This window comes from Ctenopharyngodon idella, chromosome 15 (genome assembly GCF_019924925.1).
Source record: "Ctenopharyngodon idella isolate HZGC_01 chromosome 15, HZGC01, whole genome shotgun sequence".
Taxonomy (NCBI): Eukaryota; Metazoa; Chordata; class Actinopteri; order Cypriniformes; family Xenocyprididae; genus Ctenopharyngodon; species Ctenopharyngodon idella.
This window is the reverse complement of record NC_067234.1, coordinates 7298359-7317695: the sequence shown is the minus strand read 5'-3', so window position 1 is coordinate 7317695 and position 19337 is coordinate 7298359. Positions and strand designations below refer to the sequence as shown.

At 36.2% G+C, this 19337-nt stretch overlaps 1 protein-coding gene across 3 annotated transcripts in view; it reads left to right on the top strand.

The window, feature by feature from the left end:
- The window catches only part of mtus2b (microtubule associated tumor suppressor candidate 2b), a 64481-nt gene that overhangs the window by 30992 nt on the left and 14152 nt on the right, over positions 1-19337 (top strand). For all 3 annotated transcript variants that reach the window (XR_007925254.1, XM_051863884.1, XM_051863885.1), the window contains exons 5-8: positions 5308-5469; positions 7935-8033; positions 9619-9818; positions 17834-17900. Coding sequence is in view for 2 of the 3 variants with exons in the window: in XM_051863884.1 (XP_051719844.1) it covers positions 5308-5469; positions 7935-8033; positions 9619-9818; positions 17834-17900 (528 nt within the window). In the remaining variant the exon portion in view is untranslated. The remainder of the gene's footprint in view (positions 1-5307; positions 5470-7934; positions 8034-9618; positions 9819-17833; positions 17901-19337) is intronic.

Sequence of the window (19337 nt, the reverse complement as noted above, 5' to 3'; positions counted from 1 at the left end):
TTAAGTCAGAATTGTGAGTTATTAAGTCAGAATTGCGAGTTATTAAGTCAAAATTGCGAGTTATAAAATCAGAACTGCGAGTTATAAAGTCAGAATTTCGAGGTACAAGGTCAGAATTGCGAGTTATAAAGTCAGAATTGAGAGTTATAAAGGCAGAACTGAGAGTTAAAAAGGCAGAATTGTGAGTTATAAAGGCAGAATTGCGAGTTATAAAGGCAGAATTGAGAGTTATAAAGGCAGAATTGCGAGTCATAAGGTCAGAATTGTGAGTTATAAAGTCAGAATTATGAGCTATAAATTCAGAGTTGTGAGGTATAAAGTCAGAATTGCGAGTTATAAAGTCAGAATTTCGAGGTACAAGGTCAGAATTGCGAGTTATAAAGTCAGAATTGCGAGTTATAAAGTTAGAATTGAGAGTTATAAAGGCAGAATTGCGAGTTATATGGGCAGAATTGTGAGTTATAAAGTCAGAATTGCGAGTTAAAAAGTCAGAATTGCGAGTTATAAATTCAGAATTGCGAGTTATAAAGTCAGAATTGCGAGGTATAAAGTCAAAATTGCGAGTTATAAAGGCAAAATTGCGAGTTATAAAGGCAGAATTGCGAGTTATAAAGTCAGAATTGAGAGTTATAAAGTCAGAATTGCGTGATGTAAAGTCAGAATTGTGTGATACAAAGTCAGAATTACGAGTTATAAAGTCAGAATTTCGAGGTACAAAAAAGCAGAATTGTGAGTTATAAAGGCAGAATTGTGAGTTATAAAGTCAGAATTTCAAGGTACAAGGTCAGAATTACGATTTATAAAGTCAGAATTGCGAGTTATAAAGTCAGAATATCTCACAATTCTGAAGAATTGTGAGATGCAAACTCGCAATTGTGGGAAAAAATGTCAGAATTGTAAGATAAAGTCACAATTACCTTTTTCTTTTTTTATTTAGTGGCAGAAACAAGCTTCCATAATTCAATGCCATGTTTTACTGAAAACTCACTGTATACATTTTTAAGTTGTAATTTCCATAATTTTTCTAGGTGTGGACATTCTTTAAACAATTTGCAGATCAAGGAAATTTTCAACCAGCTTTGTATCATTTCAATGTCAGTAGTATTCTGTATGTAATTGAACAAAGCTTACTGATGCATTTTGCATCATCTGGTGGACTTTTGACAACAAATAAATTACTGACTTTTGACAGCTCTAGGGCTTTTGTTAAAACCACGGATTGAATTTCTGGTGGCACCAAAATCAAAAGTGCATTATGGAAGTTAAATTTTTGGCACCACAGCCCTTGTTCTCTGTTTAGTCACGAAGCACCGATTTCAGTTTGTTTTGTGCGTTTATTACAAGCCTATCTTGCCAGTGGTGAATTTCCCCTTTGTCCAAGACGATACTCAAAGGCCCCCCACCCCATATAAGATAAGATATTTTCAGCAATTTCTGTAATTATGACAAAGCTTCTTTAAATTAATTAACCATGATTCATTTTGTAATTCTAGAAGTTTTTCTTGAAGAAATTCTTGAAGAAAATCTAAAGTCACATAAATGACTGTCAATTGAACATACTGTACATGTACATGTTAGGTGTCATCATTCACATCAGACAGTGAAACCTTTAATGCTTCATCATAAATAATGCACACGTCCTGCTGTCGTGTGTATCAGTCCTTTTCTCTGACCACACCTCGTGCCATTTGCCAGTCAATGTCTTCCATCTCCTGCTGATATGGACACAGTCATTCTTTTGACAACATCTTCAGCATTTTGCATCAGCATTATGTGTTTTTTATACTCTTTCTCTTTCGCTTTGTCTTTGGAACTATGCTACAAGTTACTCAGATTGTATTCCCAGTTAACAGGGAACATTCCCAGAACTATAACTTTTTCTCAAAGTTATAAATACATGTTCTTCCTGAATCAATAATAGTGTACAATACAATAATAACAATAATAATGTTTGTTCGAAGATATCTGGTCTTTAATAATGTTCTCAAAATATTAGCACAAAAACTAATGCACCGATACTAAATTTCTCAGCCGATACCAATTATTCAGAATATCTGCCGATAGTTTGATTTTAAGGAGAGAGAAAAAAAACTCTCCCAACTAATGCTGTAAACTATACAGGGAACCCTAAACTATACAGGGAATCCTCTCATTTGGTACATTACTATAATATTAAAGGTTAAAATTAACAACAGAGTCCAAAATATATTCAACTGCTATTTATTTCCAGATATAATAATTACACTCAAATAAAAACTGAAATGTTTGTGTACAATTCAGTTGCACATAAGGAAGTTTTCATAAACACTTGTCTTCATGACAAATGTATTCAAACATACATATATAATTAACAGTAAATAAGCTCCGATCTAGTGTTTTTTTATAGCTAACTAATGAACTGTGAGCAGTGGATAACTTTCCTGAGGTAAATACAACATTAAGTGACATATTGTTCACAAGCTATTTTATTGACATCTTTCTTCGGTTGAAACACAGATTGAGCGATTACATGACACATGATACATTTCGGTAAGTTGTACTGTATCTTTTAACATTCCTTCTGATGTTTATTCATTTTTCTTTCATGCTGTAACTTGTATTAAAGTGGAAGAAGAGACTCGGTCTCCACACTGCCGCTTGAACCGAGGCGCTACAGCGATCTGTCACGTCACATTTAAGAGCATCAAAATGCCATTTATTGTTTGAATTTCATGATAAAATCAACAGAATTTGAAAGCTGAGATTTTGTTTCTTTTCAGAAGTAACAAGGCACAAGCTCTTTGTGATTATTGGATGGGAGGTGTGCTACAAATAATATTTGATGTAGGGAAAAACTGCGGACCTGGCAGCCCTGGTTTGAACTACGGGTGATTTATAGGGTCAAATAGAGCCTGCTTTGACATTTTCATCACACACAGTATGAGTTACAGACTAATGTGTTTTTCCGCCCCCTTTTGATTGACAGGATATAATCGGCCTTCAACATCGGCTGCTTTTAAACAGTCTTGCAAATCTGACTTTATAACTCGCAATTGTGACTATATCTCACAATTCTGACTTTATAACTCGCAATTGCAAGTTTATATCACACAATTCTGACTTTATATCTCATAATTCTGACTTTATAACTCACAATTGCGAGTTATTAAGTCAGAATTGTGATGTATAAACTCGCAATTCTGAGAAAAAGTCAGCCAGCTGTTGTGAGTTTATATCTCACAATTCTGAGAAAAAGTCAGCCAGCCGTTGTGAGTTTATATCTCACAATTCTGAGAAAAGAAGTCAGTTTATAATGCGCAATTGTTAGTTTATAACTCGCAAGATGTAAACTCGCAATTGTGAGAAAAAAAGTCTGAATTGTGAGATAAAAAGTCACAATTACCTTTTTTTTATTTAGTGGCGGAAACAAGCTTCCATAGATTATTGCCCAACACATCGGTGCATATATCATTCATATAACATTTTTTCTGAAATGTTTTACTTGTTTTAGAACATTCAGAACAACAACCCTGTATTATGAATAGTTAAACCCTTGACAGCTTTACTCTTGACTTGATTGATCTCAGTCGGTGTCCCATTAATCATGAGTTGAGTCACATTTATCTCACCTTGCAGCCTCTTTGTGGTGACTTTATGGGGTAGTAGCACGTGTGAGCGTGAAGGAGGATGTGTCAGCATTTTTGAGACCTCTTTGAAACCGGAGACCTGGCTAAAAATCCATGATAAATCTGAGAGGAACAGGCTATATAAGAAGGTGATGTCAACACATCTGCAGTCTCAGCAGAACATGCCACATAACTCTGGACACCAGCATGAGTTTGCAGCACATAATTTAACTCTGGACCATAGAAAAATGTTTAAAGGGATAGTTTAAAAAATATATATGAAAATGAATATTTTCTGTTATATTTAACTCAACTTCATGCTGTCCTGAACTCTTATGTCTTCATTGAATGGGAAAGAGAAGTGTGAGCTTTCTGCTAAACATCTTCACTTGTGAAAGAAAGTCATATAGGGGTTAGTAACGATATGAGGGTGAGTAAATAATAGCAGTCTTTACTCTTGGAAGACCTATGGATGCTGTTAAGAGACTGCTGTCTAAAAAGTATTGTGGTGGTACTATGGTACAGTTATTGTATCAATTATTTTAAAGCCTTACATTGTTCAAACCGGAGTCAGACACTGATGGAGAGACTCAGGACGAAGTTACAACTTTTAGAATGCAACTGGACGTTTCTGAATGGTTAGTGGATAAATTTATGTAGTTGCTGTGAAGTTGATTCAACTCATCGACTAGCATGTGCCATCATGTTAATCTTTTGTGCAAATCCAGCGTTGAATTGACCCTCGTTTGTGAAGCAGTCCGGCATAAAATGGCAGCATGGTAACAACACTCTACTAAAACAACTCTTCCTCTTTTCTAAAGCAGCCCAACATGGCCTCGCCACCTTTGTTGCATGTTCTCGGGGGCAGGGTTTATGTAAACTTCGGGGTTTGTGATGTCGTCAACCCGGGAAGAAGCTCATTGTAGTCCCTTCCAGTTGTTTGTTGTAGTCCTTAAAAAGCGATTTCTGTACAAGAAAATATCTCCCTTTGCATTGAACTTTGAGCGTCGTAACTTTGCAGATGTTGTTTATGCTCAAACAGCAACATTACACATTAACTAAAGTTAAAAAAGTGAAAACATAATCAAGCACCCCTTTAAATTGTCATAATATTTCACAATATTACTGTGGTTTTTGATCAAGTAATGCACCCTTGGTGAGCATAAGAGACTTCTTTCAAAAACATTATTGAGAATGAGAATGAGCTTTATTGCCAGGTATGTTTACACATACTAGGAATTTGTTGTAGTGACAGATTTTTTTTGTTAAAAACAAAAAAGTTTTTGTTAAAAATGCTTTCCGACCCCAATCTTTGGATGTTTCTTTTTTATAGTTTGGGCCTTTATAATCGATAGAGACAATAGAGGACAGAAAATGATGACACCACAAAACAATTCAAACTACTAGGCCATGTCTCCAATATAATTTCATTTTTAACAGCAGTATCAAATGCTTCTGTCCTCAAAGTAAAGTTTACATTACATTTTATTCATTTAGTAGACAGTCTTATCTGTGAGTTTCAAATAAGAGTAATATGAGTATAAGCGATTAATCAAAGAGAGAAAACAATAGTTCCAGTTCCAAAAGGGGGTTTTCACAGCAATGCCACAGAAGAGGCATTTTTGGTTCCCCAAAGAACCCTTCTCAGAAGAAAGGATATTTTCTTCAAAGCTTCACAAACTCTTTATTGCCTTCTCCACAGGTCCACACAGCGGCAGTGATGAAAGCCTCCTGTCGCGCTCTCCTCTCCCTCCTGCTGAGAGCCACAGCAGCAGGACTCATAACCGCAGCAGCCCCCCGCCCCCCAGCGGCCCCGCCCCCACCCGCCGCTCTCTGCACCTGCCCCCTCGCGCCTCACCCGTGGGTAAGTCACGCCACCACCAGTTCCTTCATTATGTCGCACTGAGCATAGTGATATGTATAATTATCACAGAATCATTTTTCTAATTCTTTTGCCACCAAATGTAACCTGACCTGACCAGCTGTCACATGACCCTGTGTGAAGAAGTGTGTCACAAGCTACATTTCCATCCACCTATTTTATGTGCATTTTGGGATATCACGCACACACACACACACACACACACACACACACACACACACACACACACAAAAAACAACTCTGGATGGAAACGCCAAGATGTGCATAAATTCTAAAAATGCACATAGAAATTTATGCACTCAATTGAGGTGGATACATTTTGATAAGAAGACATGCGCATAAACTACGATGGAAACACCTTTATTGAATAAATCCCTTGAACAAAAAACTTGCTTGACTTTGCCTCAACAGAGGACGTGATTAATAACTGGACTAACCAGCGACCAATCACATCACACAGCATCTCACATGTTGGTATGGTCATTCTGAAATGCCTAAGCCAAAGTCTGTCATCAGAATGATTTGGTTTAATTCCCTCCCAGAAGCATCTTGCATGATTGCGTTCCCAAACACCAGTATCCAAATGCAAGATAACATGGCAGAGTTTATAGCGTTTCGTCTGTGTGCTCTGAGACGCAAGTCATTCAAAATAGAGGGCACAGTTTCTTCCCCGATTGCAGCAACTTTTAATAATTTTTGTTACAGATATTTTGCGCCATTTTCCCAGGAAGTGATGATTTTGTTTTATGCAATTTTCCGCTATGTTGCGCTTAAGTTAAATTCACAACTTTGGATGGAAACATAGCTATTGACAGAGATCACCAACACAAACATGAACACCAACACCAACATTCATACTTCACATGTACTTTTACACCTGTGCAAAACATGTACATCAACTACAGTATTTTTGCAGAAAAACTGTTAATATTGTCTGTATTCTCACTTTACTGATATGTGAGATATAAAAATGTATAGAACTGTAAATACAATCATCTATTATAACAGTTGCACTAAAAAAACACATACACATTTCTGTCGTCTATTTGTGTTAAAGAGTCACTGAAGTAGAAGCCTGTTGAATCAATAATAGCAATGAGGTTTATTCATTTTTTTATTATTATTTTAAAAATCCATAGAAAATGAAACTTTGAATACATGTTGACTCTCAAAACACGCATTTATTTTTTTCAGATTTTTAAAATAAAAAAAAATGTAAGAGATATAATAACCATTTAAACATGAAATTATGCTGATTTTTTTTAATTCTCATTAATTTCATCTGATATATTCAAATAAAATTTTTCAGAAATATTGATAAAAATATATATTTTCTTGCAACACACTGGTTTGCTGTAGTTCTTGTAACATTTCAAAGAATTTCTCAATTTTTTAATTAATGAAAAGGGGGAAAGGAAGTAATAGCATGGTCAAAACATGGTAACTTTAAAAAAAAAAAAATCATATCCACTCATTAATGAGAAGCTACTGATCAGATACAATATAGTTTTAGTTAAAAAATATTAAGTTATGATTGTTTTATAAGCTTACGTTCCATCAGGTCCAAATGGACCCGGGAATGCAACAGGTGTAATGTAATATAAGAGGGTCCTGCTAAGGTTAACCTGAAATGTCACCAAATGTGAATATAAGCACCTTTAATGTAAATTACTTTTCATTATTTTACATTCTTATATATATAGAAAATATATAAGAAAATATTTGACCAAAAATACAGTAAAACAGTAATATTGTGAAATATTATTGTTTTTTTACTAATATTCTATTTGAATATATTTTCAAATGTAATTTATTCCTGTGTAAGTAAAGGTGAATTTTCAGCATCATTACTCTAGTCTTCAGTGTCACATGATCTTTCAGAAAACATTCTAATATGCTGATTTGAAGAAATATTTCTGATTATTATCAATGTTGAAAACAGTTGTGCTGCTTAATTTTTTTTGTGGAAACTGTGATATGTTTTTTTTTAAATTCTTTGATAAATAGAAAGTTTAAAATAATAGCATCTATTTTAAATAAAATATTTTACAACATTATAAATGTCTTTACTGTCGCTTCTGGTCAATTTAATGTTTTCTTGCTGAATTAAATATTCTAAATATATATAATATAACATGTAACATGTTTTCCAGTATTCAGAGTTGATGTAGAAAAAAACAAATTGTATAAAAATATTCTTGAAGGGCCCTTTAGTGGCTGAAGTATGCATTGCATCATAGTGCTGACTTGACACTGCAGTCACAGTATGAAAGAGAACATTAGTGGACTGAGGGCTCCGGCTAGTGGACACTTTAAGCATTTATTTTATCCTTATACTGTATAAAGCTATAATTTTGATTCCAAAATTTAGCTCTGAGTTTGGATTAGAATGATAGTTCTCATTGACAACAGTGGCTCATATAAATGTGTTATTTGTTTCTCTACAGCCTCTAGAAAGGAGTTTCAAAGGGATGGAGAAATCAGCCGTCCCATTGTGTCATCCCCGAAGAGGTTTGCAGTGGTCTCTCCCAAGCCTCAGTCCCCGGGTGAGTGTCTCTTGAGTGTTTTATTCTGTTCGCCTGCTGCCGCCCCTCCCACTGTCATTTCCCATCCCTCATTAACTGGCTACCAGTGGTTGTCATAGCAACACTGTGAAGAATAAAGACTTCCATAAGGAAACCGTTGAGTAATTCCCTCACTAATGCTTCCAGACTAATGGAGGATAAATTGACACCATAGGTCTTAAAAATAAGATCAATAATTTCATTGAGTCTAATGTTTTGCTCAGTTTTTTTTTTTCTGTATTCTCAATAATTCAGTTGAAATACACAATAAATGGAACATACCAATATATAATGTCAGTTTGTAATTATTTACAAATTATAAGTAAGCATATTTATGAAAAAAAGTTCTTCTAAAATCTGTTTGGATCATCAATGTTCACAATCGTTCAAAGGTTTGGGATTAGTAAGATTTTTAAAATGTTTTTAAAGAAGTCCTTTATGCTCACTGCATTTATCTGACCAAAACACAGTGAAAATAGTAATAGTGTGGAATATTATAACAATTTAATTTGTTTTAATTTATTTTGAAATGTAATTTATCCCTGTGATGGTAAAGCTGAATTTTCAGCATCATTACGCCAGTCTTGTGTCACATGATCCTTCAGAAATCTTTCTGATATGATTTGATAATCAAGAAACATTTCTTATTATTATCAATGTTGAAAACAGTTGTGCTGTTTCATATTTTTGTGGAAACCATGATACATTTTTTCTCTGATGAATAGAAAGTTCAAAAGGACAGCATTTATTTGAAATGTAATTTTTGTGTGTGTGTGTGTTTATGTGTGTGTGTGTGTATAAATATATATATATATATATATATATGTATTATTAGTATTATAAAAAAATCAAATATTTGTAAGTCAAATATTCAAAAAAATCTAATATTTTACATTAGAAAAGACTGCAAAGTAGAAGCATTTTACTGTATTACTGTATTACTATTACTGTATTTTTACTGTATTACTGTACATACTGTATGTTACACATATTTATGGATTACCGCTCTCCTGACTCAGCCCTCATCTGTGAGCATTATAGTGGAAATGTGTGTTCATGGAAGGTGAAGTCAGCAGTTACTCCTCAATGCTGGACCTGATCATAGTCTTATGATACATAAATATATGGTCCTCATGTTCTAATTTATTACGACTCCGTCGTTACTGTTCATATCACTGTGTATCAAGTGGTGAGGAAGATCTGGAGCTGAAATTTAGATATTGTAATAGCAGTGTGGTTTCTGACGCGCTGTAAGCAGTTGCCCATTCACAACAGACTGGGCCATCTCACCAATCAGAGCAAAGTTGGCTCTCGGAAAGAAGGGGTTTAGAGAGACAGAATCCTTCATCAAACAGTTTCAGACACTGTGAGAAAAGAGGAGATGCTGCAATGTATATTTTGAGAAAATTAAACGTTTTTTGATGCATATAAATCTATTGTAGGAGACCTCCAAAACAAAATTAGGGACCTTTAAAGTAGCATTAAAGTAGCATAAACTCATTTTCATACTAACACGTCATAAGTAGTTTATTTTTTTCATGTTTTTTTTTTTTTTTATATCTCCCAGTGCGTCAGAAGTCATGTGTGGCCCGTCTTGGTGGGCGTTCAGATGGTGTGGATGCCGAGCGGGAACGATTGATGGTGCAGAGACTGAAAGAGAGATGTGAAGATCAGGCCCGGCAGCTGGTCAGCCTGCAGGATGAGCTCAGGAAGTCCTCACGATGCCTGGATGTGTTCACCATCACCACCCAACACTTCTGCCGGAAGGTAACACTTCATATGACACCACTGTACAGGCTAGAGCACCGGTAACTTAAAAGGTTAGTTCACCCAAAAATGAAAATTCTATCAATAATTACTCACCCTCATGTCGTTCCAAACCCGTAAGACCTTCATTCATCTTCGGAACACAAATTAAGACATTTTTGATGAAATCCGAGAGCTGTCTGACTCATCCATTTACAGCAATTTAAAGGTGCAATATGTAAAAATTCTGTCCGCTAGAGGTCGCTAGAGGTATTATTCAAAACAAAGGCGTAGTTGATGATGGCAAGTTTGAGCGCGGAATCTTGAGACATGTGGTTTTCACCTCACAGCCGGTGAAGAATCGGGATAGGACTCGGGAAGAAATCATGTTCATGGATGTGATTATTAACGTTACTGTAGTATGAAGCAGAGCAGGACCGAGTGTTGTGGGAGCTGAACGAGGCCGCTGGAGCGATTGCGCAACACACGCCTCACGAGCAGCGGAACTTTTAATGCCACAGTTGCCGACGGAGCTTCAGCTTTTCCGGTCATGAGTATGAGGTAACGCAGCTCTGTTTATTATATTAGATACATTTGAGTGTGTTAAAAATGATGTTATAACGTTACTCTGTGCGTTTGCTTGGCGGCTGCTGTGAGACACTTGTTTGAGACACACTGCAGTAAGAGTATCGATTTTAGAATATCATATTAAATGCTGGATGGCTTGTTGATAAATGGCATGAAATTAATTTTAAAACGTATTGTATGATGGAGAAAATTCTGTATTACTGTTACTAAAAATAAAGCTGCATCTGATTATGCTATATTAGCTACTTGACAAAATAGTGTTTTTCTCTGAGGCATGGTAAAGCATGGTAACTTACTCGCAAAAAATCAAGAAAATTAGATTTAAACAATAAGACTTGTGTTGAGCTATATAAAACAATTAGTTTTCTGTCTATAAACAGTTGTTCCCTTGTCTATTAAAACATGTAATATATTAAAGCGTCTTTGGTGTTTACATGGTTTCTACAAAATAAAACCGGAAACCGAGGGTAACGCGGGTATGACGCAATTGACAGGCAACTCCTCACACGTCCCGGAGCCTTGGTTAAAATTGCAATTTTCTCACGATTTACAAATAGTTGGAAACATTTGGGATATTGTAAGTACTCAAGTGAACAAAATATATAACACTGGCCTAGTGGTTTTTGGATATTTTACTGCAAAAATCTTAAATATTGCACCTTTAACCACCACTTTCAAGGTCCAGAAAGGTACTAAAGACATTGTTAAAATAGTCCACGTGACTGCAGTCGTTCAACCTTAATTTTATGAAGTGAGGAGAATACTTTTTGTGCACAAAAAAACAAAACAAAAATAACGACTTTATTAAACAATATCTTCTTGTCTGTGTCATTTTCCGATGCTGTTTACGCTTCCAGGTTCTACGTCAGAATGCCAGCTCAGTATTGGCCGATGCTGTTCACGTGAGCAGCACGACGCATGCGTGTTGATGCTGACACAGGAGCCGGCCAATAATTGGCATTCTGACGTAGAACCTGGAAGCGCTGAACATAAACAGCGTAGGAGAATGACGAAGGTCTTACGGGTTTGGAACGACACGAGTTTATGAATTAAATTCGAATTTAAAATAATTCAGAAAAAAGCTTTTGGCTCATCTCCTGAGGCCACAAGAGGGCGCAGTGAGCAAAATATTAATGCACCACATTCAATTATTTATTTAAATTTCTATTTCTTCTATTTCTAAAATGTTTTGAATGAACAACACATCAGTGCTACATCTAGTGGGTTCAACTGGATAGGCTAACAAAAACATTAAAACACAACAACTACTCTTACATCATCATCGCATCTCATACACCACTGACGCTCACCTAAAAATCAAAGGTACCATTTTTGCATTTGAATGTGGATTTTTATTTCAAATTTGATAGCTTTACCCCTTAACCTTAAAACCTATTAAATTGACAAGCCATATTTTGTGTTTTTTAAATATAAGTATTAGTAGCATTGTCAGTGGGTGTGGTTTCTGTGCACTTACTATGGTTTTGTTGGGGTTGCTAGGGTGTTACTACTTTTTTGATTGCGAAAGTGTTCTGAGTGATTGATGCTATGTGGTCACTAGGGTGTTCTGGATGGTTGCTGTGAAATTTTTTAATGTCATTGCTAAGGCATTATGAGTGTTTGCGTGTTGCTATGCAGTTGCTTGAGGTTGCAGTTGCAGTTGCAGTATGGTTTCCAGGGTGTTGCTATATGGTTGTTAAAGTGTTCTGAGTGGTTGCTAGCATGTTGCTATGCGTTCACTAGGGGGTCTTGGGTGGTTTCTCTGGCATTGCTAAGGTGTTGTGAGTGTTTATTTGTGTTGCAAAACAATTGTTAGGTGTTCTGGATGGTTTTATTTGGTTGCTAAGGTAGTTGTTTGCATGTTGCTATGGTGTCCAGTGTGTTGCTATATGGTTGCTAAAGTGTTGTAAGTGATTGTTGGTGTGTTGCTATGAGTTTTCTAAGATGATCTGGGTGGTTTCCAGGGCATTATGTTGTTGCTAAAGTGTCATGAATGGTTGTTTGCATGTTGCTATGTGGTTGCTAGGGTGTTCTAGATGGTTGCTATGGCTTTATGTAGTTGCTAAGGTGTTGTGAGTTTTATAGACTGCTATGGTGTTTTATGAACTTTTCAGATCTTGACAACCACTGTCTGATTTTTTCAGATTGTGTTCATCAGATAAGGTGTTGTTTGAGTCTTTCTTTGCAGTTGCCATGGTGTTGTGGGTGGTTACTAGGGTGTCACTACTATGTAGTTGCTAAAGTGTTCTGAGTGGTTGTTAGCATGTTGCTATGCTGTCATTAGGGTGTTTTGGGTGTTTGCTGTGTCATTGCTAACATGTGATTGGTTGTGTGTTGCTATGCGATTGCTAAGGTGTACTGTACGGTTGCTGTGGCATTATGTGGTTGCTAAGGTATTGTGAGCATTTGTTTGCATGTTACTATGCGTTCACTAGGGTGTTCTGAATGGTTGCTAGGGGATTGCTATGTGGTTGCTAAAGGGTTGTGAGTGGTTGTTGGTGTGTTTCTATGCTCTAGGGTGTTGTGAGTAGTTGCTAGGGCGTTGCTACTTTGTGGTTGCTAAAGGGTTGTAAGTGGTTGTTGGTGTGTTTCTATGCTCTAGGGTGTTGTGAGTAGTTGCTAGGGCGTTGCTACTTTGTGGTTGCTAAAGGGTTGTGAGTGGTTGTTGATGTGTTTCTATGCAGTCTCTAGGGTGTTGAGAGTAGTTGCTAGGGTGTTGCTACTTTGTGGGTGCTAAAGGGTTGTGAGTGGTTGTTGGTGTGTTTCTGTGCAGTCTCTAGGGTGTTCTGGATGGTTGCTAGGGTGTTGTTATGTAGCAAACAAACACATGAAGCTTGTTCCAAATGCGATTTGTTTTATTTATTTTTTTCTGTCTGTTGCATAATCATAAAGCACTTAAATTACCTTACTGAATTTTAATTTTGTTTTATTTTTGCATAGGACCTTTTTAAAGCATAATTTATTGCATACAGCCACAAATGTCACAATTACTGTACTTTGTAATGTTGTAATGTTGCCACTGCACTATAGAACATGTTGTTTATTATATTTCATTTGGAATGCTTTATTTCGTCTGATTGGATGCTTGTATGAAAATGTGTGTTCATTCCCAGTGGACCCAGTGGTATCAGACAATGCACACGTTATTTTGTTCTTTATTGATCTCATCCTCCTGTTCTTCTATCTCTCCATCATTTACCCCTCCTCCTCCCAACATCTCCGAGTGTGTGTATGTGTGAGAGAGAGGGCGAGAAGCTTGGGGGGGTTGTCTGAAGAACATGTGTAGAATCGAAGACTCACGCGACTCATTGTTGCAGTAGTCAGGCTAAAAACAGGATGAGGTAAGGCCGTTTGTTGGGTGATTTTTGCCTTTTTCTATCACATTCTTCCTAACTCCGCCTGTCTGTCTGTCCTACACTCCCCCCCGCCCCATCTCTCTTTCTCATGCGGTGTGCGTATGGTATTCCCCTGACAGGTTTTTATAAAGCTACATTCTGCCCTAGCATGAGCCAATGTCTCTCTCTGTGTCTCCATTCTACATGCTGTACGGATACTACGGTAAAACAATACCAGGATGATTGTGTGATACTGCTTTCTTGCTCTGACTTGTTTGCTAAAGTAGCACCAGTGATGCTTTTTGCATAAGACCTGGTTTTTAATCTTCATTCTACATTCATCTTGTATATATATTTTGTGATGATGGAAGTGTGTGTGTATGTATGTGTGTGTGGTGTCAGTGAAGACAAACACGTGCTCTTATGGTGAGGGAAACACCCCACCCTGACTGCTGATACTTGATGCAGGTGGTCTGATATCATAATTCTATTGTTTTATATTGAACTTTTGGTCTTTATTGACCTCTTCATATTTATGCATTTGATATGAGACATTGCATGATATGAGCATTGATGATGCCACTAACTAGATTTTAAAGACATTTGCCAGTGTTGCCAATGCAAAACTTGTCACCATAATGTTAGAGTGGTTGGATGTTTCTGGATGGTTGCAAGGGCGTTGCTATGTGGTTGCCAACGTATTGTGAGTGGTTGTTTGCAGGTTACTATATGGTCGGGGTGGTTGTTAGGGTATTGTCATGTGGTTTCTAAGGTGTTGTGAGTAGTTTTTGTGTGTGTTGCTGAGCAGTTTCTATGTGGATTTTTATGATTTTCTGGGTTGCTATAAAGTATTGTGAGTGGTTGTTTATCTATTGCTATGTGATTGCTAGGGTCTTCTGGGTAGTTGCCACGGTGTTGTATTTACCTGTGCTTTCTAGGGTGTTCTGCGTGGTTGCTAGTGCTTTGTAAAGACGCCCCTAAGGTGTTGTGAGTGGTTGATCTCATGTTATTTGCTAGGGGACTGCTATGTGGTTGCATTGAGTGGTTGTTAGCATGTTGCTATATGTTCACTAGCGTGTTTTGAATGATTGCTAGAGAGCGCTAATGGGCTCTGAATGGTATCTATTATGTTGCTATACTTACTGGGCCAAGACAAAGATATTAGTTTATTTAGTGTAAACATATTGTTACAGAATATCACAGAGATGTCGGGTTAACTTCATACAGTTTGAAGTATAGTAAATGTCTGATTGCTGATAGTGATGCTCAGCAGCAGACAACACTAATAAGAAAGTCCATGTATAATAATTATTTTTAAAGCATGTTCAGGCGTAACCCCTTTGTTGGGGTGTAACAATGTTAGGCCCTACAGATTTATGTTTTGTTTTATAGGTGGGGACTGAGTCCTTGAGACCGCCTTGCTCTCACTATTATAGACCTTCCACAGCAGGAAATGAAAGTAGCTGAGGTAAGGAACGAGCCAGTCAGATTAGTATTCATGGAAAGACACTCTAGGGATCTGCGTGATGTGTTGTGTGCTGGAGGAAAATCTGATTGGATGAGAGCTGTAGAAGTGACACAATGATGACATTTCTGAGGTCATGGGGTCATGACCCTGCTGTTTGTTGATATACAGAATGAGAGGGTTAGAAGGTGTTTTTTTAACAGCAGATGTTACAGCTGGCATTTGGAGCTGAATGAGTGTAGGATTCAGGACTGCTGTGTTAAAGTGCTGACTCATGCCGTATCATTTGCTAGCAATGATTCTTATAAACAAGTATGGATCATTAGCATGTTATTGTGATGTGGCCTCATCAAACATGCCAGTTACAGATGTGGTTAGTTCTGTCACTTTGGAGTAAATGTGTGTTATTAACAGATACTGTAGTGTAATTAGCACAGATAGAGGTCTGTGACATGGTTATCTGGAGCTTGATTGTTTTTTTTTTAAAGTTAGAGTTAAAGATATAGAATGTATTGAATGTTTGCTTGGTTATTGTGCCCAAGAGCATGATCTATTTAAGTCCACATGTCATTTTAACAAGAAACTATGCTGCTAACCACAGGTTGAGAGCTGTAGTTACAACCACATAGGTGTGCGATGCTGTTTGCGAATGTTCATTGGAAAATCGCTGAACTGTGTTGGTAACGATGAAACTTGTTACTATAGTTGGCTAATGATGCTTTTGGGAAACGCACCCCTGTTTAGTTCCTGTCTCTATTAAGCCCCTCCTTTTGAAAAGTGCAATGTGCTCTGATTGGTCGGCTGGATCAGTGTGTTGTGATTGGTCAACTGCTTCAAGTGTGTTTGGGAAATGTCACGCCCTGTACCATAACCGCAAGTTTCAACACACCACTAACAAACTCAACCTGGACTCGCCCCCTTGGGGTGGAAATAATTTAAATGAGGAATATTGTGACATGTTCGTTCCTAGAAGAAAACTCAAGACTACAATGGAGGCGTTTCAGGGAGTTCAGAAACACTGCTTACTGATTTAGAGAATAACTCCCTCTGGAGTGACTTTGTGCTTTGGAACTTTGCAGACCTTTTTCATGTTCAAACTGCAACATTACACACTAAAGAAAGTTGAACATGTAAAAAAGCATAATAAGACCCCTTAAAAGTGGTATTTTGACTGGTATGTTTTATTTGGTAAAAAGTGATTTTTTTAAATTTTTTTTTTCATCCCTAATGTTTATTTATTACAAACTTTTGAAACATTTTATAACGCGTTCACTGTGGTACTTTAAGCACTGTTGAACACATTTTACATCAGTTCCTCTGCATAATTTTCCCCTACACTCTGGGCCGCATTAATGCACGGGCTTACCTGGGCTTAAGCCCAGGGCCCCGGACTGAGGGAGGGCCCCGGTGATCCCAGAAAAAATATAACCGCATTTTGTAATGTGTTGACTGTCCCTTTGACATTGCTTTGCTTTGAATACATGTGCAGGTGTTTCAAGTCCTGCGCTTGAAGTGTGTCAAGACGTGTAGCAGCAGGCAACTCACAGGTATCACACACTGGACGTGTCGCTTTCAGTTCAAAACAGCAGCCCAAAACCGTTAAATTTAAACCAAACAGGCAAAAGTTTGCTTCAAGAATGAACAAAAAAAGAAATGGCATTGATGAGTTTGAAGTTCGGTGTTTAAAAAAAAATAGAACAAACGGAAAGACAAAAGCACGATCTATATTATTATAGGTCTCTATATGAAGCATAGGCTATAACTTAGTCAAGCCACAGAAACTGCCCACGTCTTGTGTTTTTCAAAGTAAAAACACGTTCTGTGTGAACTGTCCCATAGAAAACAATGTTTGAATTTTAAAGACGTGGTGCAGCGCTGTACTTCTCGACCTATGTGACCCTTCACTCACTGAACTCTGCAATCATCAGTAACGTTCTGTCTGAAGTCCAATAAAAATACAAACAATTGCTCACAGTTTCTGAAAACGTTCATTAGGCATCTTTACATGGAAAAGCAGCACAGAAACCAAATCTGAAGCGGCATAAAATCACGAAAATGTGTATTTTATTTTAGACTTTTCCGACGTCATAACAGATTTATTTATTTTTTGTCCTGAAAAAGCTTAAGCAAACTTTTGTAAGTTAACCCCCATGATCTGATTACATTTTCAGCATTATAAAAAAGGGTTCAAAAAGGAACATTTTTGTATATTTTAATATGAAATTATAAAACCGAGTGAAATGTTGCATGACAGATTTATTGCATTTACTTCCGCAAAACAAAAGGCTGATTTGAGAAGAAGATGGATCTGATGTAGGCAGTAGTTCTAAGTACTGTAAGTAGCCTGTGCAAATAGTTTGGACTATGTGCCAATATATAGTTCATGCAGTGATATTTATATTTTATGACAGACCTATTGGTTTGGATGTTTTGGCAATGGCATTTATTCATGCAAAATAAAAGGCTGATAACTAAGAAGATTAAGTGAATGTAGGTAATAGTTCTGGTGGATGAAGGGCCCCCTCAAGAGGTAAAGCTCAGGGGCCCCTTATAGTCTTAATGCAGCCCTGCCTACACTCATGTGAGCTTGCAGATTCAGTGTGGAGCTATTCATAACACATTTGTGTATCTCTCTGTGTATTTTCCAGAGCGAGAGTGCTGCTGTGAAGGAGAGGGAGTTATCCCTGCAGTTATCCAGGATCAGGGATGAAGTGGGTAAGTCTCCTCTAGACATCACACACAACAGTGATCTCATGTCTCCCACTTGTGCTGCAGCATACTCACAAATGTCAGAATGAGGTCAACCACTCAAAAAATAAAAAAACAAAACTGGCCTTCTCAGATTACGTGACTCTACAAATATGGTACACTTTGGTGTCCCATGATTTTTAATTTTTTATTTTGTTGGGAAGTATTAGTGGCACATGGTCATGAAGTATTATATTTGGTAGGTAAACTATTTTGTAATATACAATTAAACTAGCATGAAAAGCAGCTAGTTGTAAATTCATCAAATATCTCATATAAAACCATGCAATGCCATAATTTTGAATGATAATTTTTCACCAATTTTTAATGACCAAATACACTGTATTTGTCTGTGTTATTTTGCATGCAACCCTGTTACAGCATGATTTTACCTTATAATGAAAAATATGCTATTCCTTAAAATTGTGACACCCAAGAAACATGACTTGGTCTCTTTCTATAGTGTGTCAATAAGACAAGTAAATAATCTCTTTCAATACCCAAGTTATTCATACAAATATTTTTCCTTAAATTATGGTAAATTTAAGTTCATCAAGAGCCATGGTTACTTTTATAACTGAAACTAAAATTTAAAAAAAGTCATAAAAAAGTCATTACTTGAAGTAAAATAAACATTAACTGAAATAAAAAATAAATATACAAAAGCATAAACTTGTTTTTAGTTTAACTTGAACTAAAAAAAGAACTAAAAAATACTAAAACTAAACAAATAAACATTTATAAAAACTATAGACATATATAAAAAAAAAAAAAAAAAAAAACAATTCTAAAAATGATAATGACTAAAATTTTAACTGAAATTAAAATGAAAGCAAAATATAAACATAAAATTTAATTCAGAATATTAATAAAACATTTGGTGTCAAAATTGCCTGCCTGAGTGACAGCTTTATTTATGCTAAATGTGTAACCCTGTTACTTTTAACCTTGGTACCTATTTTGGTGAATGTTTTTAAAAATGTGATAAATGTTGGTCATTTAATATTTATTGTTATAAAATTACAAGATCATACAAATCAGGGTTTTTTATATGTTAGAATTAAAATTTAAATTTAAATCTCAAATTTTGCTAACAGTGTTGCAAAATGTGCAAACACCATATACAGGTGCTGGTCATATAATTAGAATATCATCAAAAAGTTGATTATTTCACTAATTCCATTCAAAAAGTGAAACTTGTATATTATATTCATTCATTACACACAGACTGATATATTTCAAATGTTTATTTCATTTAATTTTGATGATTATAACTGACAACTAAGGAAAATCCCAAATTCAGTATCTCAGAAAATTAGAATATTACTAATGACCAATACAAAGAAAGTATTTTTAGAAATCTTGGCCAACTGAAAAGTATGAACATGAAAAGTATGAGCATGT